Raw genomic sequence first — 23,945 nt, 5'->3', positions numbered from 1 at the left:
GCTCAGAGCATGAATTCATAGAGAGGTTGGATAGGGGGTCTGCTCAGCCAGAAGGGCCCCCCCCATGCACTCTAGCTGGCCAAGAGGTCCTGTAGCTGGAAAAACTAGGCCTCACTGAGACTTGACTGTCAGAGAGGGCCCCGAGCCATTAGATGGGAAGCGTCACCCCATCCCTGCATAGTGGGCTTGACAGGTTTTCTGTGGTGATTTTCCACCGCGATGGGCTTCTTCTTTGTTTTTGTTTTGTTATAACTTAATATATATATGTGCATCTGGCTTACGTGGGTCCTAGGGAATTGAACCTGGGTCCCTAGGCTTCGCTAAGTCATCTCTCCAGCCCTTTAGCAATTTTTTTTGCATGTATGTGTAGAATGTATGGTATAGTATGTGAACGTGTATGTACAGATGTGCACGCCATGCACATGTGTGCAGAGGCCAGTGGAGACCTTTGAGTGCCCTTCTCTCTTGTTCAGCCACATACTTCCCTGAGTTACGGCGCGGGGGGGGGGGCGGGGGTCTCTTCCTCAACCCAGAGGCGCCGTCCATCAGCAAGCTTCTGTGATCCTGTAGTCTCTGGGCATAACCCCTCGTTTCCTTGGGCTGACTTTACAGAAGTGCGTGGCCACGCCCAGGTTTTTACTTGAGTTCCAGGGCGCCACACTTGGCAGTCTGCAGTCCGAGAGGCCCTCATTGTTAAGCAGCAAGCTCAAGGGGCAATGCCATCTCCCCTCCCCCACCCAGCCCCTTTGTGTTTGGTAGACTGGATCTCAAGCAGCTCTGTATGTAGCTGAGGGTGGCTTCGAACTTCTGCTCCTTCTGCCTCCACCTCCTGAGTGTGTCATAAGACATGAGTGCCATTCTGCCCAGCTGCAGTGACGGCTTTGCCACTTTCTAATGTATCCTCAAGCATGAATTCTCAGAGCTCCATGCCCCCCTCCCCCATGCCCCAACAGGGAGATGCCAGCCAGCCTTCAGCCCAGGCAGCGAGCTCCCTGCAGAGCCTGTGTGCTCAGGGCTCCCCAGCTCACCCCGCAATTGTTGTTTTCTCCACAGGGCTCTGCTGGCAGTGGCTCCTGTGTCTGTAGTCAGAGACAGTTGGCAGTTTCCCTCCCCCGTTACCTCTGCTAACATAAAAGGCGCAGGCAGAGCTCTGCCTTCCCCTCTGGCAGGCCACCTGAGGCTAGAAGTCCACATCCTCAACTCTTCTCTGTGCCCCTTGGGGAGTGGCCTTCTGCTCCGAGCCCTGCCTCCACCCACTGCCCACATCTTGGTGCCTGAGATCGACGTGGGCAGCGGGTGTGGAGGAACTAGCTTGAAATCGCTGTGTTCACAGAGGGCGAAAAGCCAATGATGCCCGGCAGTGGCTTCCTGTGTCCCTTGGGTTGCCACACCCAAGCTGACTTGGTCCACATATGAGACAGGAGCCTCAGGAGGTTGGGGGGTGGAGGAAACAGAGGGTCAGCAGAAAATGTGGACAGTGCCCTGGAAGGGACTGTTTTCTGGTGCCCAGAGAAGAGAGATATGGAAAGGGTCCCCACCCTTGCCTTTACTTTTCCTCAGTTCACATCACTTAATGGACAGAGGAGAAAAGAAGAGAGGTCCAGAAAGGCTCTGAGGAAGCCGGGCTGTGCTGAAGCCGGGTGCCTACATCTTGGTTGTATTTGGGGATCCGTCAGATCTACTGTCGGGGAGGGGGCCACTCATTTCTGCTCCCGCAGTCAAGCCCACCATTGCAGTTGGTAGTCGAGGAAGGCCCGTTTCCTCTGAGCCCCTCCCTACTGCTGCCTCGAAGATTTCCTACGCAGAATGCCGAGGGGCTAAGGATGCGGCCTCCTGCATCCGCGCGTGCCATTGTGCTCCCATGGGCATCGGGCCCTGGTGGTTACCCGGGTAAGCTTAAGCAGATCGCAGAACTAACTCCTCGCTGGCCTCTGCGCAAGGGGCTGGCTGCCCCTAGGGCACTTCACAAACCCAGCGCCGCGGGCTTCCGCGTCGTTAGCCCGAACCTCAGAGGTGGAATCACCCACGCCCGGGTGGCAGCAGCGCGTGCCATTACCAAGTAGAGCAGAAAAACCAGCGGCCAGAGGCCAGGCAGCGCACAGAGTGTAAAGAGCTAAATTCACTTCTCTCTGAGGGGAGCAGAGAGATTGTCCTGCCTTCCAAGCGGGAGGCCACCTCCCCTTCCGCCGTGTGCCCGGGCACCCTCTCTGCGCACCCAGCAGGGCTCGTGAGACAGTGCACATGGGTTGGCACACGCCGGGCACACTGGGACGGGGTGACTCTGAGTCATCCAGGGCCCCAGCTCATAGTCTCACAAACCTTTGCTGTTTCCCTCTGCCTCCTTCTTCAGGCTCTTTGCTGCCACGCAGTTTTCTCTGCCCTCCTCCCCATGCCACGTCATGCCAGCCCTTGCTGTTCTGTCCCCGGCACACCTGCATAGCCGCACCATGCCATTTGAAAGAACGAATCCTGTCAGCTTGTTTAGTTTTGATCAGGCAATAAACACACACACACACACACACACACACACACACACACACACACACACTGCAGCGGTCCAGTTGAAAAGGGATAAAGGGGGAACATTAGTCCCTCTCTTCCCCGCCCCCAGACATGCAGCTCCTTGCCCTGCAGCTGCCGTGGCTGTCAGCTCCAAAGAGATCCCACACCGATGAGACAGAGATGCATTAAGTCTTAGTAATGTTTGTAGCACGCCACCAAGGGCAAGCATTGTGTGAACACCTGCCAAATACAAAGTCGCTTAAGTCTTCACAATTCGCCACTCATTAACGCCTCCCTCCCTTTCTATGACACTGGCTTTCGCTGGCTGCAGGTAACTTGTCCAAGGTCACACAGCAAGACAGGGCCGGGGCCAGTCACAGGAACGATGTGTGCCACTGTACATCTTGCGTATCTGGTTTTTTTCTTTTTCTTTTTCTTTATTGGTTTTTTAAGGTAGGGTCTCCCTCTAGCCCAGACTGACCTGGAATTCACTTTGTATTCTCAGAGTGGCCTCAAGCTCATAGCAATCCTCCTGCCACTGCCTCTTACGTGCTGCGTGAGCCACCACATCTTGCTTTTCTTTATTTATTTATCTATTTTTTGAGGTAGGGTTTCACTCTAGTCCAGGCTAACCTGGAATTCACTGTGGAGTCTCAGGGTGGCCTCGAACTCATGGTGATCCTCCTACCTCTGCCTCCTGAATGCTGGGATTAAAGGCGTGTGCCACCACACCTGGCTTTTGCTTTTTTTTTTTTTAATATTTTGTATTTATTTATTTATTTGACAAAGAAAGAGGGAGACAGAGAGAGAATGGATGCTCCAGGGCTTCCAGCCATTGAAAACAAACTCCAGACACTTGCACCCCTTTGTGCATCTGGCTAACGTGGGTCTTGGGGAATCGAACCTGGGTCCTTTGGGTTTTCAGGCAAATGTCTTAACCACTAAGTCATCCCTCCAGCCCCACACCTCGGTTTCTAAACTTAACTCTGGTTTTAGGAATTGGCTTATGTGAGGGGCTGGGGAGATGGCTCAGTCAGCAGTGGGCTGCACAAGCATGTGGACCTGAGTTTAGATCCCCAGAACCCGTGTAAAAGCTGGATGTGGCAGGATGGGGAGGCAGAGATAGGAGGATCCCTGGGGCTCGCTAGCCAGCGTCAAATCAGTGAGACCCAGATAAGCAACAGACCCCGCCGCTACGAATAAAGTGGAGAGCAATTGCAGAAGATGCCAGACGTCAACCTCTGGCCTCCACACAAAGGCACTCACGTGTGCATACACCCTAACACACACACACACACACACACACACACACTGACACATGTCTTACTGGTCTTTCCACTGTGGAAGAATGCCTGCCCTTCACTTTAGTCACAATCTGGTGAAGGTAGTGGTCTTGCCTCTTCCCGCTGCCCACTCCCCCTAGTCCTTCCTGGCCCCTGTGGACTTCAGGGCATCTGTGTGAAGCTCTCTTGGCGCTGTCAACCTGGATATGTTACCCCATCTAGCGCCATCTTGGGGGCCTCAGAGACAGGGATGATGAGTATTGGGTGACCCAGGATCGATGCCAAGGCTCTGCAGGCCAAGCTTCTGTGGCCTAGTATGTGTGGAGCTGGGATCTTCTCTTGCAGACCAGATGCCCCACGCCCACAGGCCCACCCTGTGTCCCCTAACGGAATCAGCAGGTTTCCTCCCTTTCGACGGTCAATCTGAGCCAGCCCCGGCAGCTCTCCAAGACTTGGTCAGTTCAGGGGCACAAAGAGGACTGTGAGGAAGAAAAACCCACCTCACAGGGCAGCCGTAACTCAGAGGGTGATAAGGAAATGCTACCGTGGGCTGTCCTCAGCCTTGGCCAACCTCGGGAACAGGACGGAGCGGGGTCTTCTCCCAGAGCCCCTGTTGTTCTGCCTGGGTTTCCAGGTTGTTCAACTCTGAACCCTGGCAGAAGACAGCAAGAAGAAACTTCAGGAGTCCCTGAAGCATTCCCTGGCACCTGAAAGTCTCCATTATCTTTGCCCAGCAGAGGACTGGGCAGACAGCTTGGGTGCCAGGGTGAGGAGGACAGCCAGGCCCAACAGTGGCTGGGTTGGGATGGAAGCTCAGCACACAGTAGCCGGTCAGGTAGCCGGGGCTGTTTCCTCTGAAACAGAGACAGTCCTGAGGGGCCGGGAAACTGTGAGTTCAGGCCAGGCTCTACCGACGTGAAAGAAAGCAGACATCAACAAGCCTGACCTCAAGTGATCTCTCCAAGCCTCGGATTTCCTCTCCGACAAATCGGGCTGTGTCGGTCTGTTTTGTGTTGTTGTGGCAAAATACCTAAAACTGAACAGTTTAAAAAGAGGTTTTGTTTGGCTCACAGTTGTGGCAGCATGGTCTAAAACTGTGATACTGGTGTCCTGGGGAGGGCCAGCTGCATCGCACAAGAAGTCTGCAGCCACGGGCAGTCATAGAAGTTGCCCATTCGGTGAGAAGCGTAGGACCTCAGCTCTGGGTCCTGGCACCTGTGGTCAAGCTCTTTGCTGTGGAAACAGATGCTCTGGTCACTGAAGGCTTGGCTGGTACCAAGGAGGTGTGATAGGAAAAGAAGTTGAGATGCTTGTGACCTTGGGGACAGCCAGCCTGGATTTGTATCCCAGCCAGATTATTGGTAAGATTTAGTTATTCTTAAAATGTGGACACTGCTCCATGGCGCACATGCGTGCACACACACACACACACACACACACACACACACACGCAGTGGGCAGCCTCACCTAGGCTCTGGATCCCATGCGGCGGGAGGGTGGCATTGAAGTAGATGCGGAAGTGTGGCAGTGATCTACAAGAGAGACTTGGTACCGAGAGTGGGGTGTGGCTGACGTGAATCTGACCACATGGATTTTGGTTTTTGAAACTTGGGTGCTTGAGGAGGAGTATGTATGGACTCGGTATTAGTGACTGCAGACGCCTCAAGTGTAGACTCACAGTTAAGAGACTGCCCTTAATCTCAGATGACACTTAAGACTTTGAGACAATCTTAAAGTTGGTAAAGACTCTGGGGACCTTTGAATTTGGGCTGAATCCAGTTTGCAGTGAATTGAGTGCCTGGCACAGGGATCTTCCTGCCCAGGGCTCAGCAGGACCTGTGGGTGATGACTTGTGCCACAGGGTCAGGTCGCCATCCTGGGCCTGAATGACATTCCTTACCAAGGAGGTGTTTCCCCCCGCCCATCATTGTCTTTCCTAAAGATTCTCCTTTCAAACCCCCAAAGGTGAGGCTGCCCTCAACTCCCCTGATGTTTGGACAAAGGGCAGATTGTGACGAAGGGGCCTGTACAGGTCACAGCTTGCTTTCACTACAAAATCTACCATCCCAGCGAGGTGTGGGGGTGCATGCCTTTAATCTCAGCCCTTGGGAGGCAGAGGTAGAAGGATCACCATGAGTTTGAGGCCACCATGAGATTACATAGCGAATTCCAGGTCAGCCTGGGCTACAATGAGACCCTACTTCAAAAAACTAAACGAAACTAAAATAAATTTAAAAATTAGAGCTGGGTGTGGTGGCACACACCTTTAATCCCAGTACTTGGGAGGCGGAGGTAGGAGGATCGCCATGAGTTTGAGGCCACCCTGAGACTACATAGTGAATTCCAGATCAGCCTGAGCTAGAATGAACCCCTACTTCAAAAATCAAAAAATAAAATAAAATAAAATAACCAAAAAAGGGGCTGGAGGGATGGCTTAGCAGTTAAGGCATTTGCTTGCAAAGCCAAAGAATCCTGGTTTGATTCCCCAGGACCCACATAAACCAGATGCACATAGGGGCGCACACATCTGGAGTTTGTTTGCAATGGCTGGAGGCCCTAGTTTACCCATTCTCTCTCTCTCTCCCTCTCTTTCTCTCTGTCTCTCTCAAGTAAATAAATAAAATTTATTTTAAAAAAATAACTAGAAAAGAACACCAAGCTGGAGAGGTGGCTCAGGGGCTGAGTGTGCTTCTGGCACGAGCTTTTCGGGCCTGAGGACTTGGATCCTCAGATCCCACGTAAACAGGCCTCGGAACCCCAGTCAAATGCAGGGAAGCAAAGACCAGGGATCCCCTGTTTTGCTCCAACCACCACAGGCATATATGGGCACATCCACTTGCATACAAACATGTGCACACCCAAGCAAAAATAAATAAAGCCGGGCGTGGTGGCGCACGCCTTTACTCCCAGCACTCAGGAGGCAGAGGTAGGAAGATCGCAGTGAGTTCGAGGTCACCCTAAGTCTACATAGTGAATTCCAGTTCAGCCTAGAGAGTGAGATCCTACCTCCAGCAAACAAAATTACACACACACGCACGCACGCACGCACACAGTATGCCCCGTGATCACCCCACTAACCCAACTGGCCAGGCTGGCTCTCTAAATGGCCTGACACAGGCTTTGTTGCAGACAGGCTGTGGCCTGAGAGCTTGGAGAAGCTGGGGATAGCAAGACTACAGAGAGCTCTGTGGCATGTGTCTGGAAATGAGGGCCTTGGGAAATACACTGTCTAGAATTCAAACAACCAGGCTTATCCTCATGGGGAACAAATGTCCACTTCAGGGCAGTGGTTACTGAGAGGCCCCAGGGCAGCCACATGGATGTCCTCTGAATCCCCACATACACCCTTAGTATAGTCTGCAGGAGACCCCAAATCTTCATCTGATGATGGTTTCCAGTAAGACTTGAGCACTACTATTTTCATATACTATTTATTTATTTATTTATTTGAGAGAGAGAGAGACAGAGAGAGGGAGAGAATGGATGCGCCAGTGCTTCCAGCTGCTGCAAACAAACTCTAGACACATGTATCACCTTGTGCATCTGCCTTTACGTGGGTACTGGAAAATTGAACCTGGGTCCTTAGGCTCTGCAGGCAAGCACCTTAATCGCTGAGCCATCTCTTCAGCCCTGAACAACAACATTATTATTATTATTTTGTTGTTGTTTTTTGAGGTAGGATCTCACTCTAGTCCAGGCTGACCTGGAATTCACTATGTAGTGCCAGATTGGCCTTGAACTCATGGCGATCCTCCTACCTCTGCCTCCCGAGGGCTGGGATTAAAGGCATGTGCCACCACGCCCGGCACAACAGTATTTTTATAGAAAGCAATAGTAGTTTCTTTTTCTTTTGATAAACTATAAAAGAACAAACCCCTTTAAGAAAAAAAGATGTACCAAGCAGAAATTCTGCAGGATTGTTCACTCACCTATTCATTTGTGTACTCAGCCAATATTTATTGAGTGCTCCCTGTGGACCGGGCCACCGTCAGCCCTGGCCTACCACGGATGAAAAGCCTCGTGCTCATGTAGTTTCCAGACTCAAGCGAGGATGCAGACAGCTTCCAGACAAGCCAACATGTTAGGAAGATGTGTAGGGTGAATGCTGTTAGTGGAAGAAACAGTCACCAAGTAGAGGGGATCCCACTTTAGATGAGGTGACATTTGAGGAAAGACCCAAACAAAACGAGGCAGCAAGACTTGCGCGTGCATAGGTCAGGATAGTCTTAGCAAGAAGGACCAAATGGTCGGTGTCGTGGGTACCCACGATCTCAGCCCTGCGGGAGGCAGAGCCAGCCGGGTCGACCAGTCCCCGTGAAGACCGGGAGATGGCGCCTGCGCAGAGCATGCTGCCTTCCCGCTGCTGAAACCAAACCCCCAACCAGAAGCGAGTGCTGGGAGGAGAGAGCTCATTTTGGCTGCCAGTTCCCAGGGGCAGTTCCACCATGGCGGGGAAAGCATGGCAGAGCCGAGACTGGGCACCACATCTTGTCACATGAGCAAGAGTGCGCTGACCTAACCACCAAGTGGGCTGGGCTAATAAACCCCAAGGCCCACCCACAGTGACACACCTCTTTCAGCAAGGCTCCGCCTCCCTTAGGCTCCACCAGCTGCGGACTGAGTTTGAAGCTTAACCACAAACACCTGAGGCTGCGGGGGACGGTTTTTCATTCAAGCTACCACAGAGCGTATAATAAGGAAACGCTACTGAGCCAAGGCACGTTTGGGAAATACTGGAGCAGCTATTGTCTAGCACCGAGTCCAACACCATCACCTTCTAGCCATGATTCGGAGAGCTCATGGGGATTTTGAAACACGGGTGACCCGATGGCCTGGACTCTCAGCCCTCCCCCCCCCCACCCCTGCCTTAGCCTCCTGAGTGCGGGAATGGCGGTGTGCACCACCACGCCCACCTTAATTAGCAGTGCTTCAAGATCAGGCCAGGGCTGTTCATGAACCTAGCTGCCGAAGAAAGAGATCTGGGGTTGTGTGGAACAGGGTAGGGAGCTGCTAAGAGACCTTAAGTTTAAGATGCCTCCAAAGTGGGACACTGGGAAGCACTCCACACCACTCATAAAATTGTTTACCTCCTGATGGGAGAAAAGTCATTATTTACCAGGTGCTTGCTGGATGACCACAGATGCCCTGTAGAAATTTGGATGTACAGACAAAGATGACTTAGATGGACTGGAGAGATGGCTTAGCAGTTAAGGCACTTGCCTGCAAAGCCAAAGGACCCAGGTTCAATTCCCCAGGACCCATGTAAGCCAGATACACAAGGGGGTACATGCATCTGGAGTTCGTTTGCAGTGGCTGGAGGCCCTGGTGCACCCATTCTCTCTCTGTCTCTCTTTACCTGCCTATTTCCATATCTCTTTTCTCTCTAATAAATAAATAAAAATAAAATATTTCAAACAAAAAAAGATGACTCAGATGTAGTTCCTGCCTGTTCAGAGCCACAAAATCACCAGGCAGGTGACTTTCAGTGTGGTTAATATTCAGGAGTGTGCAGAAGCCACACGGAGGGGAACAGGTGCTCTGCCCTCATTGTTGGGAGCCCTAAGGTAGACAGTGGGGAACTCAGAGTGGCTTACTAACCCACATCTCTTTCTTTCTCTCTTTGGCTTTTTCAAGGTAGGGTCTCACTGTCACCCAGGCTGACCTGGAGTTCACTACGGAGTCTCAGGATGGCCTCGAACTCACAGTAATCCTCCTACCTCTGCCTCCCGAGTGCTGGGATTAAAGGCATGCGCCACCACGCTCAGCCAGGGCCACATCTTGAAAGCCCTGTGGGAACGTGGACCCTGCCACAACAGAGTGTGAGACTCTTACGATGTGAAAAGACAGCTTCTTCCTTTCCTCTGCGCCCGCTCGCTCTTGCTCACGCGCTCTCTCCCTCCCTCTCCCTCCCTCCCTCTCCCTCCCTCCTTCCCTACCTCCTTCCCTCCCTTTCTGTTTCTCCCTCTCTCTCTCCCTCCCTCCCTCCCCCCTCCCTCCCTCCTTCCCTACCTCCTTCCCTCCCTTTCTGTTTCTCCCTCTCTCTCTCCCTCCCTCCCCCCCCCTCTCTCTCTCTCGCAGCATGCCATGGTTCTTTCCCTTGATGCTCAGAGACAGACTAAGTGAGGATAATAAAAACCTAGGGTGAATTATACCATTCATCTTTGTTATTTTACAATGACAACTTTAAGTGCAGTTCCGTATGCATTTAGCTGGCAAGTGAAACCCTAGAATTAGACAACTTGTATTTTATTGCTGGTTTCTAGAGCTATCAGTGGGCCCTTACATGGAAAGGAAGAAGAGAGGCTGTCCACTCCCAAGTGCCCAGGGCCGCTCACCACCGGGGCCTGTGCCTGCAAACTCAGGCCTGACAGCAGGTGGGTCCTGCTCTTGGCAGGTGATGGACCGGCGGGCTTCGTTCTAGCCCCGCCCAGCCCCCCCGCCCCCTGCCCCAGCTCCAGGCAGATGAGCAGCTTCGTAGTCTTTCACCCGGGGCGTGAGGACCTGCTCTGAACCTGGGACAGGATGGCTGAGAGGCTCATTCCTGCCAAGAATTGGTCATCTGCTGGCTGCCCACCAGGGTGTGACATCCAGAGCCCTGGGTGGACGTGGAGGCCAGCTCTACCAGCATGCTCCACCCTGTGGCGTCACAGTACGCGTGTGCCTGGCTCAGAGTCTTCCTCTCGGGTTTAAGTCACAGGGCATGACCTGGGACAGGCGCACAGATCAGTTCATGCGCCGTGACCCAGCACCGGCTATGAAACACAAGCTCAAGGGTAAAATGGGGCTGCAGAGATGGGGCAGCAGTTGAGGGACTGTAAGTATGAGGGATCGAGGGGCCTGAGAAGCCAAGTAAACAGCTGTGCGTGGCCACACACGTCCAGCCCGGCGGGCCTGCGGGAAGCAGAGACTGGAGCATTGCTGGGAGTCTCAAACAGCAAGCCCGCCATCAGTAAGTGGCTGTCACAAGGGAAAACAGGCAGGTGAAGGGCAGAGAGGGACACTCGGTATTCTCTAGCCCGCCACAGGGGAGCCCGTGGGGCACCGCAGACGAGCACACAGGGCATCGCGTTGGCACGTATTCGTGCCTACACCACACACTATACACACACATACAGAAAGGGAGGTAAAATGAAGGCTTTCAAGATGGTACGTGGTTGCTGGAAGGGATGGCACGTGCCTATAATCCCAGTGCTCAAGAGGTTGAATCAGGAAGATTGTGAGTGCAAAGCCCGCCTGAGCTACATAATGAAACACTGTCTTAAAAAAAAAAAAAAATAGGGGGCTGGGGAGATGGCTTAGCAGCGAAACACTTGCCTGTGAAAGCTAAGGACCCAGATTTGATTCCGCAGTTCCCACATAAGACAGATGCACAAGGTGGCGCATGCGTCTGGAGTTCGTTTGCAGTGGCTGGAGGCCCTGCTGTGCCCATTCTGCCTCTATACCTGTGCCTCTCTCGTGTGGAGCACTCTCTCGCTTCCTCTCTCTCTCTCTCTCTCTCAGATAAAATATTTTAAATTAAAAAATAGCAAAGCCAGGTGTGGTGGTGCACGCCTTTAATCCCAGCCATCGGGAGGCAGAGGTAGGAGGATTGCCATGCGTTGAAGGCCATCCTGAGACTATATAGTGGATTACAGGTCAGCCTGGGCTAGAGTGAGACCCTACCTCGAAAAACCAAATAGAAAAAGAATAAAACAAAAACAAAATCTAGCACATGGTATATTCCACCCTAAGGGTGGCACTTTTCCAAGCTTAGGACCCTGTGTGACTGCACTGGTCACATGATCAGAAAAGCCGAGGGACATTCTTCAGCTGATTTGGCATTTCTGGGCCTCTGTTCCTTTTGGGTCAGGCAGGATTGGGGGGGGGGTGCTCATGGAATAGGGGCAGGCCTCATTATAAGGTTACATGTTGGCCATCTTGCCCCCTAAATGGACTACCCCCACCCTAGAAACCCTGTCATCTCTCTCCTGTGCTTTTCCTGTGTTGAGTGACATAATTCTTCATGCCCCATGAAGTGGAGCCTACCATCAGCTCCTTCCTCAGGTAAAGAAAATGGAACTGACTGAGTGAAACGACTTCGTGGTCAGCCAATGGTGACCAGGTTGGGCTCTGCACCCAGGCAGTGGAGGCTTCAGATCTCCCCTGCTGTACCCCCATATTGTGTCTCCCCACCCTGTTGCCTTGGTTCTGCCATTTTTCTCTCTTGCGGCATCTCAACTCTGTTCACCCTGGCTGGTGTCCCAGTGCAGCATTGGCCCGATCCCAACAAAGAGTGTCCTCACCGGGGCCCTAACGCAGGTCCCTGGTTAACTTTCACAGCTGCCAGTCTGGAAGAGGAACCTACCACATCTGTTGGGCGATGGCTGGGTGGAAGTAAGGACACATGATGGAGAAAGAGCCTGGCCATCTCATGTGCTTGTGGCCTCGAGACCCCAGCCCCTGGAGCATGGAATGCCTTGGAGGGAAGTGAGCCTTGGATAGACTGTATCCTGACCAGTCCATCAAGGCCTGCTTGAGGGGAGCAAGCACACCCTGACCTTTGTCTAGGCCCTGGCTTCTGAGGGGAGAGTATGCACACACAGAGCAAGGGGCCATTGCTGGAATGGGGGGTGGAGGCCCTGGGCGGTAGTGGGAGCATTACCCTTCCTGTCAGGCAGGCATGTCTAACCTGTGGCCCTCAGGCTATGTGTGACCTCATGCACCCCAGGACAGCTGTGGGCATGGCCCAAGGCAAAATCGTAAGCTCCCTGAGAACAAGGGGTTTCTTTGGTAATTAGTTTTGTAGCTCAGTTGTGCATTTCTCAGCTGTCATCTTTGTAGATGACAGTGACGTGTCACACCTACTAGTACACACAGGCCTGGGCCCAGCTGCCAGGGGCACTTCCTCTGCTGGGAGCTGTGGTGATGGGCTCTTGGCAGGCCTCCTTCCCACCCGCCTCTCCCTGCTTCCCTCCGTGTGACAGAACTCCGCCTAGAAGGGAATTTCCTCCATCGCCTCCCCAACGAGGTCGCCGGCCTGCAGCACCTCAAGGCCATCGATCTGTCCCGGAACCAGTTCCAAGACTTCCCTGAGCAGCTTACCACCCTCCCGGCCCTGGAGACCATCAACCTGGAGGAGAACGAGATTGTGGGTGAGTCCGGCGTGCTGCGCTGTGCAGAGTTCTAGAATTTGCCTTCACGGACACAAGGGAGGCTTGAGCTTGCTGGTCGCCAGCACCTGAGTAGGCACAGGGTCTCGGAAAGTAGCCTTGGAGGCCCTGCCACCTACCGGGTGCTGGCCTGGATACTTGCTCGGTACTAGCAGAGATGCTCCGGCCTTTCTCCATAGCATAGTCCCGAAGCCTCTGGGCCACTGTAGGCTATCACCTTTCCCTCTCAGGGTTTCCCATCTGCCAGTCTAGGCTGTCTGTGCCCCTTCAGCTGTGACGGTCTTACCTGAGTCCCCTACCTTCATGGTGAGCAACTCCCCAGTTTCAGGGCAGGGGCCACGAGACAGACATGCTCGGAACAGCCTTTCTGTGTCTCCTCTTGTGACCATGCCTCCCCCAGGGCCCTCACTGCCAGGCAGCCAGGCATCTGTCACGTGCTTTCGACAGACTGCAACACCCCTCTGGGACTCGGGTCTGCTGAGGTCGGCGGCGGGCCCTCCCTGCCTCCCCTCACCGAGGGTCTGTACTTTTCTGTCTCGCCAGGACTTCCCAGAACTGAGCGTCCTCTCCAGCTAGCAGTCTGATCTCCCCAGAGAGAGCCAGGCTCTCACTGTTGCGGTTTTGCCTTCTTGGCTCCCAACTGCCTTGGCCCCATTTCCCCTGCTCTCACTCTGCCTCTAATTCTAATTCTGCTCTAATGTCACCGTGTTACTTCTAATCCCCTATAAATTTGCACATATTTTCCAGTCTTTTTATATTCATTTATGCCATCTGGTGAATAGCAAGAGTTTTTGAGTGAATTGGGCTACACGGTAAAAATGGCTGCCTCATGCCACGTTACCAGCAGGATTCCTGCCCTGGGCTTGGTGGTATGTCGGATCAGCTGACCCTTGGGATTCTGGGTCTATTCCTTGACTACTGAGTAAGCTGAGGCTCCAAGGCGTTATAAGAGAGCTTCCGGTTGCAGAGAGACTGTGAAAGTGCCAGGGGAGGGCTGGAGAGATGGCTTAGTGGTGAAAACACATGCCTGCGAAGCATAAGGGTCCAGGTTCGATTCCCCACGACCTACATAAGCCAGATGCATAAGGTGGCACATGCGTCTGGAGTTGGTTTGCAGTGGCTAGAGGCCCTGGCGTGCCCATTCTCTCTCTCTAGTAAATAAATAAAAATAAAACCTTTTGAAAGCAAAGGGAAAAAGAAAGTGCCAGGGGAAAGGACTGCATTCCAAATCTCAGCCCCGAGTCTGTGGTGGCGATCCTTTCTGGGGGATGGACACTCCAAAGGCCAGGCTTGCTCAGCAGCCTGCCCCAGGGTGGCTCACCCATCACTCAGGCCTCTGTGCAGTCTTTGAGTAAAAGGAGCATGCCCAGAGGTTCCCTCTCACTGTGTGCGAGGTTCCTTCTATGCTGCCCCGATCACCCGGGCTCTGGCTGCTGTCTTCCTGGCCTGCCCTCCTCCCCTGCCTTCCACCCACAGAGGCCCTGTTACGCCTCCACTCCCTTCCACAGCTTATCCAAATGGACCAGGCCTCAGGCAAGGGCATTTACGGCCAAGGCCGAGTCCAAAGCTGAGCAGGTGGGTCAGGACAGGTACTGGCCTTTGGCATTCAGCCTGTCGTCTTTCCAGTGGGAAATGATCCTCGCGATCACCGGCCACCTGACCCTCTGGCCACGCTCAGAAGGTGATGCGTGATGAGAAGAGAGCTCTTGGACAAGCCCCTGTGCTGGCTGTGGCCCACAAAGTGACTGTCACCAAAGCAAGCCGCCCCAAGGAAGCCCGGACCCCTTAGCACTTCCCCTGCTGCCAAGCTGACCGCTGCCGCTGACAGAGCAGTCAGTCCCCCCCCCCCACCCCAGCGAGACGGGCCACTTTGGCTCACTGTCACACGTGCTTCTTGGCCTCCCTCAGGGGGCAGGAGTAACCTGTCACATGTGCCCCATCTCACTCACGGCTTCCCAGGAACACGAACAGCACTCCCTTGCACAGGGCGATCACCCCCACCTGACAGATGAAGAAACTGGGGCTCCAGGAGATCTATCTGCCTAGCCTTTGTGGCCAGGGGAAAGAGACCTCGGTGACTAAGCTGCTTTACCTGTCTGCTCGGCCTGTGTCAGAGTGCCCTCCCCACCCACCCCATCTCGCCTGGGCAGGGTTGGGCGATATGGAGATGCCAGGGCAGAGAGATACCCCTGTCCTACGAAGACTCATGATTTCTCCCAAGGAGCAGATGCTGCTGGTCTCAGAGAGCAAGCCCACTGCAGGAGGCCCCCCCGCTGCAGAGAGAGGACTGACTGAGGGAGCTGTCTTGCCCTCAGGCCTCTCCCTGCTTCTGCCCGTCCCTGGTTCAGTCTGGCCGCCTGGCCACGGCGCCACTCCCAGCCCAGTAAGAGGGCCACACTGCACCCCTCTTAGCCCCGTGGAGGAAGGCAAGCAGCCGGGGAGGCTGGAGAGGGGGTGACCCGTGGTCAGGTGAAGGTGAGGGGTGCCGTCCTTCACCAGGGCAGGGAGGAGCTGCGCCTTTCCCTGCCTGTGGCTGATCTGCAGGAGCCCGTGGAAATGAAGGTTGTGGGAGCTTATCTTTTCCCTTCAGGACCTTCAGAGCTCGCCGGCGAAAGAAAGCCAAATATTTATGAGAAATGTCTTTGAAATGCGTGAGTTACCTTGAGGCTTTCACTGTGCAAGTAGAGAACAAAATAGCTCTAAAACATCCCAAAGGGCAGCCACCCTCGGGGTGGGGGATGCTCCCCAAAAGCTGCTTGCAGCATGGCCTGGCCCTAGAAAAGCTGGGGCATCTGCTTAAACCAGGTCATCCTCTTGTTCCCAATAGTGCTGCCCCTGATCCTCGTCCATATTCTGGGCTGTCTTGGGGACAGAGGATCCCAAGGACTGGGACCTCGACAGGCATGCCGATTGGAGAGACACTTGTGTTTGCTTTCTGACATGCAGGAGGTGACCGTAACTGCCCTCAGTGGTCACTAAAGGCTAATGTCCTCCAGCGTCCTAGCTGTGTAGCACGTGGCTGCCCTTGCTGTGCTGGAAGCCCCTCTGGTCTATGTTGTGACCCTTCTCGGGCCGCCCCTTCCGTAGGCACCTGCTTCCTCACCTCCACGGACAGTGCTGAGTGTCTGGCGTACAGTACAGGCTCGGCAGGGGGAGCTCCGCGCAGAGCAGGGATTTCCAAGCCTCAAAGCTCTTCCCCAGTAGGGCGAATCATTTCAGTTGCAGGCTGAGAGCCACTGGGGAGCTATAATGGCAAATTAGTGGGGCTGAGACCAGTCATTTCTTAATAGAATAGAAAATGTCGGGGCACATCATGTCGTATGATAAGTCGCTATTTTGTAACTTTTAATTTCAGCGTTACTATGTGCACGCACGGGTGTATTTCCCTGGGTCACGATGAAAAATAGTGTTTCTTATTATGGGTCACGGTGAAGGACTACCAAAAGGCATTTCTCGAAGTGGGAGACTCTCCTCAGCCAGCCTCGCCCCCTGGGCCCCCTCACTTCATGCTTCCAGGCATACATAACCATTTCTCCCTTTCATGTTTTCCCAACCCCACTCCCCATGGTCCATATTCTCAGCCTGGAAGTCCTTCCTTGTCCCTTACCATCCTCTCTGCCTGGGGCCAAATCCCCAGAGTCCAAAGGCCTGTGCCCGGTCAGATGGGCAGGAAGCACAGCAGAGAGGCCTGCCCTCCCCACACCCCCAGACCCTCCTGGGCTCACACACCCAGCAGCAGGGGCCTTTGTGCGCTTGGCAGACTTCAGGGTCTTGGGGACTGGCCTGTTAGGACATGGTTGTTTGCTCTGGGTATCCCAGAAACAAGAAAAGCATTTGTAACTTGTTCAGATAACAATCATTTACAAGTTGCTGGGGAATGGGATGGTTCCTGTTTCAACCCAGAAGGTGATGCAGTCGTTCCCTCGGGGTCCACAGGGGGTGGCTTCCAGGACCCGTGAGCTGTGCAGACCCGCAGATGCCCAAGTCTCTAGGCCCAAGGGGAGGTGTCTGCCTGGAACCTAACCACGGCCTCTGGTACATGCTAACTCATCTCCGGATGACTTATTATAATGCCTGACACAGGCCTAGCGCTGGGTGAATAACTGTCACACTGCGTTGTTCAGGGAATAATGACAAGGGGAAAGTCTGCACATGCTCAGTACAGTTTTTTTTTTTTTCTGAAAAATTTGTTTTTCGATCTGCAGTCTATTGAATCCTTGGCTGCAGAACACATGGATATGGAGGGCTGAGTGTCTCTCTGGAAGCTTATAAGTATTTATGAGCAAAACTGCTTGGGCAAATACAGGCACTGGAGAGTCAGGGGTGGCAAAGAATGAACGTACTTCACACTCTGACTTCAAGGCACGTATAGGTGTCAGTGGGAGGCAGATATTAGACCAGTAGATTGGACCTGGTCGTAGCTACGAGAGAGGTCTGACAGGTCAGGGCCTTGACAGAGAGAGGATGCCAGGGTAGAGGGTGGCTGTCTATGCGTCCTTGCCAAACAGGCTTCCAGGAGGATCCATAGAGGGTGTGGTGGTTTAAATCAGATGTCCTCTATAAAATCATGTCTTTTTGAAGGCTTGGTTCTCATCTGATGGTAGTTTAGGACACGGAACCTTACTGGAAGAGGTGTGTTGTTGGGGGTGGGCTTGGGGGTGTTATAGCCAGCACCCCCTTGCTGGAGTTCGGCTCACTCTCCTGCTGCTGTTTCCCAGCTGCTGTGGCAGAGGTGACGTCCAGCCTCTGCTCACGCCATCTTTCCCCTGCCGTCGTGGAGCTTCCCCTCCACACCGTAGGCAAAAGTAAACCCTTTTCTCCCCCCCCCCCCCCCAGCTGCTCTTGTTCGGGAGCTTTAGAAGGTGACTGCCACAGAGGGCTTCTGAGGAGACGAGGCATTCAGTCTGAGTGAGCAGTAACACGAGGGGACACCTATCTTGTGAAAAGGACAGTCAGCTCTTCCTCCCAGTGGCTGACACGGGATTGAAGGGCCCAGCGGCAAGCGTAACATCTCCTCCCTGGCTTGTCAGCACTCACCGTTGCAGGGCAAGTCACTGCGGGGCGTGGTGATGCCCACCTTCAATCCTAGCACTCGGGAGGCAGAGGTAGGAGGATCGTGGTAACTTTGAGGTCACCCTGAAACTACGTAGTGAATTCTAGGTCAGCCTGAGCTAGAATGAGACTCCTACCTTGAAGAACCAAAAAAAAAAAAAAAATCTTTGGGTTGAAGAGATTGCTCAGTGGTTAAGGTGCTTGCCTGCAAAGCCAAAGGACCTGGGTTCAATTCCCCAGTACTCACGTTAAGCAAGATGCACAGGTAGCGCATCTGGAGTTCATTTGCAGTGGCTAAAGGCCCTGGCACGCCCATTCTCTCCCCTCTCTCTGCCTCTTTCTCTCAAATAAATAAAGTGTCTGTGGGTGTGTGCGTGTGTGTGTGTGTGTGGCAGGTGCACAAGTAGAGGTCAGAGAACGGCCTCACGTGTTGATCCTGGTTTTCCACCTTGTTCAGAGGCAGGACCTCTCCGTTGTCCTCCACTAGGTGTCCCTGGAGCCGCTGGGGAGCCTCCTGTCTCCGCCTCCATCTCACTGTAAGCGCACTGAGCTTGCAGACAGGAGCTACCCCGTCTGGCCTCATGTGCGTTCTGAGGGGCCTACCTCAGGTCTTACGCTTGCGCAGCAAGCATCTCAACCAAAGAGCCATCTCCCTAGCTCAGGATCAGGGACTTCTGAAAAACTCTCTAGATGATTCCAATATGCAGGCAAGACCAACGCCCTGAGCTAGACCAGAACCTTCCTGTGCATCAGTCTCTTTTCTATTTGGACCTCCCTCATTTTATTTATTTATTTTGTCTTCTTTCATTTTCTTTTTCCAGTACTGGGAACAAAACCCAGGACCTTGTGCAAGGCTAGGCAAGCGCGCTACCACCGAGCAACGTCCCAGCCCCGCTCTTTTCTACTTGGAAGTACACATAAACCCAGCCAGAGCCCCCTGCCAGCCCCCGGAGAAGCCTCTAACTACTGCCTGCGCGGGCATGCGTCTTGGGGAGGGGTGCAGCCAGCTCACGACAAGAAGGGCAATAAGCCTGGCCAACGTGGCTGGTGGGTGGCAGAGCTGAGCTCTGTGACTTGCATGTTCCTCCACAGAACTGCCCCCGCACCCTGGGCATGGTGCTGTGCTAGCCCATACTCACCAGATTCCCTGCCCTGGGTACCTCTATCCCAAATCCTGCCACCCCACCATGCCAGGCACCTGGTACCCTAACAGCTCATGACACAGTTCTGGCCCTTCAGTTAGCTGGGCGCTCACCATCAGGTCTAAACGGAGGGAGTGGCAGCCATCTAAGAGGTGACAGAGAATTTGTTCTTTCCGAGGCCTTTTGAGCGTCTGAGCAAAGCTGGGGGTTTCTGGGCTTTGCAGAGGAGGGGGCGGGGCGGGCAGGAGGGGGGCTCACTCCCTGCTAGGCGGGGGCCTGGCCTGGCAATTTGAGTTACTCATGCTGCTGTTTCTAGAGCGGCTGGTTGGAGCAGGGGTGGGGGTGGGGGGGGGGCTGTGATTTCTGAAGAGAATTGTTGTGATCAGGCTTTGATTATATGTCAGATCCGGGCACAGAGAGTGTGGAAGGGAAGGCTGTGACAGGTTGTCCCTCCTCAGTGCCCATTAGCACACTTTTGCCAGGCAGCCTGGAGTGAGGAAGAGAACATACAAGCCAGGGCTTTTCTTTGTTTTCCTTTCCCTGCAGCAGAGCGTGTGTGTGTGTGTGTGTGTTTGTGTGTGTGTGTGTGTGTGTGTGTGCACGCACATGCATGGGGCTGAGGAGGGCTTAGGTCCAGTCTGGATTCTTAAGAACCTCTGGATTTTTCCATCTTCTCTGCAGGGTTACCCACCACACTTCAACAACTTTCTCCTCCTTAAGGAGCACCTTAGGGTCCTCTCGCCATCCCCATGAACTGTGAGGCAGAAGAACCACCTTAATGATGAAAGGGTAAAAGTCAGGTGTAGTTGGGTGTGGTCATGCACACACATGTGCACACACACACACACACACACATAAATTTTATGTATTTATTTGAGAGTGGGAGGGATAGAGAAAGAGGAAGATAGGGAATGGGCACATCAGGGCCTCCAGCTACTGCAAATGAACACCACCTTGTGCATCTGGCTTATGTGGGTACTGGGGAATCAAACCTGGGTCTCTAAGCTTCACAGGCAAGTGCCTTAATCACTAAAGCCCTCTTTCCAGCCATATATATATATATTTAAGCAGAGAGAGAAAGAGCGAGTAATTGGGATCACCAGGGCCTCTTGCCACTGCAAATGAACTGCAGATAAGCTCTGTTTTGTTTCTGGCTTTATGTGGGTACTGGGGAATCAAACCCAGGCCAGCAGGCTTTGCAAGCAAGCACCTCTAACCACTGAGCCATCTCCCCAGCCCAGTCATGCACATTTATAATCCCAGCCCTTGGCAGGTAAAAGCAGGAGGATCAGGAGTTCAAGGTTATCCTCAACTACAAAGTAAGTTGGAGACCAACCTGGGCTACATGAGACTCTGCCTCAAGACACATACACACCGGCCAGCCATGGTGGCTCCTGCCTTTAGTCCTAGTGCTCGAGGCAGACGTGAGGCAGGAGAATTGCCATGAGTACCAGGTCAACCTCCGTAAGGTATACCTTATCCCCCCCCAAAAAAATCAAACACTAAGCCATGCGTGGTGGCACACACCTTTAATCCCAGCACTCGGGAGGTGGAGGTAGGTGGATCATCGTGAGTTCAAGGCCACCCTGAGAATACAGAGTGAATTCCAGGTCAGCCTGGGCTACCCTACCATGTAACCCCTCCCCCCCCAAAAAAATCAAACACTAAGAGAGAGAGAGAGAGAGAGAAAGCCTGGTGTGGTTGTGCGCACCTTCCAGCAATCAGGAGAGCCCTGTTTATACGAGGCCCAGCCTGTGTAGCCCTCGCTGACCAAGTTCACCGTGCGTCCCTGTCTGAGACTACGTGCTTTAAATGGCAGAGGTGGGCCCGGGCTTGGGCCTCTAGCCTGAATCTCTTCAGCAATTGACTTGGGACTCCCCATCCCACCCAGCCTCCCCGCAGCCTGGGCTCAGGGGGTGGGATTGTCACCTCACACTTCTTGCTCTCAGAGAGCAGTGGTTTTCTACTTCTGTTGGCTTCCCGCACCAGGACCCTCATCCCATGGCGGCGAGGGCGGCTGAGTCCTGTCCCCAGCTGGCTCCCAACCGGCCCTGATCCTAGTCTGCGGAAGGCGAGTGTGGTCCATCAGCATTCCTAGCCACGACCAGCTCACCCTAGTTTGCCTGCATGGCATTTAGAGCACAATGTGAGGCTGGACTCAGCTTGGCATCCTTAGTGGCCATTAGTTTTGGTCTCCAGGCACCAAGTACTGCCTCGGAGGCCGGGCTGTGAGGCCGCCCCCACTCCTGCCCAGCCTGGCTTCTCAGGAATCTGGATTCCACGCCGTCGCTCAGCGCGTCCCTGGGTTCCAGGACCCCCCCCCCCCCCACACACACACACACACACTCTCTCCTCACACATCCTTCTGGGCCACTGGGGCCGCACAGATAAAGAACGCTGCCGCTGACAGAATCTCTCATGTTGCCTCTCAGCCCGGCCCTAGCGCTAATGACTGGGGAGGTGAAGGCTGCTGACTTGAGAGGAGTGATTTCTATAAACAATGCTGCTGGCATCGACCAGTCACCCGAGTCTCCCACAGGTCCGCTGTCTGCGTGGCGTGGTCTTGAGTGGGGGCGGGGGCTTTTTCCCTATGGGCCATGGAGTCTTTGACTTCCAAAGACACGAAGCTTTGCAAGAGAAATCGGTCATCACCCTCCTCCATACACTTGGACATCATGGGAAGCAAGGAAATACCTTTATTTTTGTTGTTCCCTGTGCATCCCAAGCTGGCCTCAGTCCACCCCCTCTCTCCTTGCAAGTACATAAATAAATAAAAACAAAAGCGTCTTTTTAAATTATTGTTTTTTTTTAATTTGAGAATGACAGAGAGAGAGAGAGAAAGAGGCAGAGAGAGGGAGAATGGGCACACCAGGGCCTCCAGCCACTGCTAACGAACTCCAGATGCATGCACCCCCTGGTGCATTTGGCTAACTGGGTCCTGGGGAATCGAGCCCTGAACCGGGGTCCTTAGGCTTCACAGGCAAGCGCTTAACTGCTAAGCCATCTATCCAGCCCCAAAACAAAAGCTTTTTTTTTTTTTTAAATTTATTTATTTGAGAGCGACAGACATAGAGAGAAAGACAGATAGAGGGAGAGAGAGAATGGGCGCGCCAGGGCTTCCAGCCTCTGCAAACGAACTCCAGACGCGTGCGCCCCCTTGTGCATCTGGCTAACGTGGGACCTGGAGAACCGAGCCTCAAACTGGGGTCCTTAGGCTTCACAGGCAAGCCCTTAACCGCTAAGCCATCTCTCCAGCCCAACAAAAGCATTTTAAGAAGTTAGAAGGAAGCAAGGCATGGCGGCACATGCCTGTGATCCTGTCACTTGAGAGGTAGAGGCAGGAAGATCAGCAGTTGAAGGTCATCCTCTAGTACATAAGCCAGCCTGGGATACTTGACACAAAAAGCAAAAAACAGAGGAGTGGGCGTTGTGAGAGTTTGGAGGGACTGAGGGGTATGATGGCAGGTGGCCTTTGAGCTGGTATTGTAGGAGCAGCAGGACTTGGGTGGCTGTTGAAGAGGACGTGGTCCCCAGCACTGACGGCGACTGGAGGCTCCTTCCCTCCCAAGGTGTGCCAGAGCTCGCCTTGTTATTGTGACATGCTGTGGCCTGGGGAGGTACATCTGACACCTCCACAAGCCCGCCCTCCATCTCCAAGCTGCCCTTGGTCTGGGTGCGGGGAGTGCACGTGATCACACGACTCCCCACTGGGCTCCTGGAGTCCCGGCTTGCTCTGCTTTGTTGGGTCCAGGAGCTGTGGCAGGGTCTGAGGGCCCCGTGGCCCCAACCACTGGATTGCTCCACTCACTTCAGCCTTAAATCAGGGGAGAGAGAAGACCGGCCAGCCCGTGCTGTGCATGCGTGAAGACTTGGCTAGGGGCTGAGGCTGGCTCGGAAATAAAGTGTGGAAGGAGAGGCCAGGACCTGGGCGGGGAGGCTCGCATTGGATCTGCGATTGTGGGTGTGCTGTGGAGCGGCTGTGCCCAGCAGATCTACAGCAGCACAGGGAGACCTTGTTCCTGCCTTCAGGGCCACCGGCCTCCTTTAAACCCTTAAGGGCTCCCCACTTCAGCTCCCTGGGTGGGAAGAGAAGCAACAGTAGCGTCTGGGGGCGTGGGGGCAGAAGGAAAGATGGGATGGCTGAGCAAGTCTGAGCCCCATCTCTCTTTCTCTCCTTACAAACAAATCAATTTTTTTTTTTTTTTTTTTTGGAGGGGAGTTCCAGGCAGGGTCTTGCTGTAACCCAGACTGACCTGGAATTCACTCTGTAGTTTCAGGCTGGCTTCAAACTCACAGTGATCCTCCTACCTCTGCCTCTCAGTGCTGGGATTTAAGGTGTGAGCCCATTACACACAGAGCTAGAATTTAAAGAAGAAGAAGGAGGAGGAGGAGGGGGAAGGAGGAGGAGGGGGAAGAGAATGTACTATTAGTAGAAACAGTAGACAGTTTACATCTCAAAGACATAGAGCCTAACCTAAAACCAAGAGGGGCCCAGTGAAGGCAGAAAGGTGAAGTTTGCTTTGCAGGCTTAAAGAGGTGAGCTTGTTCTCATGGGAGAATACCCAGAGAGCTAGAACTGGGGATCCATTTATATGTACAGAGACTCAGTGGCATTTTGAAGAGACAAGATGTTTCCTTCTCATGGTCTGAGGACCAAAATTGCCCCAGTTCTTTCTTTTAAATATGTAAGTATGTCTGTATTTGCAGGCGGAGAGACTGACAGAGAAAATGGGCTTGCCAGGGCCTCCAGCTAGTGCAGACGAACTCTGGATGCCTGCACCACTTTGTGTATCTGACTTTACATGGGTTCTGGGGAA

General features: G+C 53.6%; 1 protein-coding gene across 2 annotated transcripts in view; it reads left to right on the top strand.

The window, feature by feature from the left end:
- Lrrc20 (leucine rich repeat containing 20) overlaps positions 1-23,945 on the top strand; it is a 97,597-nt gene that overhangs the window by 62,067 nt on the left and 11,585 nt on the right. For both annotated transcript variants that reach the window (XM_045137696.1, XM_004657804.2), the window contains exon 4: positions 12,749-12,916. In XM_045137696.1, coding sequence (XP_044993631.1) covers positions 12,749-12,916 — 168 coding nt within the window. The remainder of the gene's footprint in view (positions 1-12,748; positions 12,917-23,945) is intronic.

This window comes from Jaculus jaculus, chromosome 18, assembly GCF_020740685.1.
Source record: "Jaculus jaculus isolate mJacJac1 chromosome 18, mJacJac1.mat.Y.cur, whole genome shotgun sequence".
In the NCBI taxonomy this organism is placed as follows: Eukaryota; Metazoa; Chordata; class Mammalia; order Rodentia; family Dipodidae; genus Jaculus; species Jaculus jaculus.
Note: the sequence above shows the minus strand (reverse complement) of the source record. Positions and strands in the feature narration are given on the sequence as shown.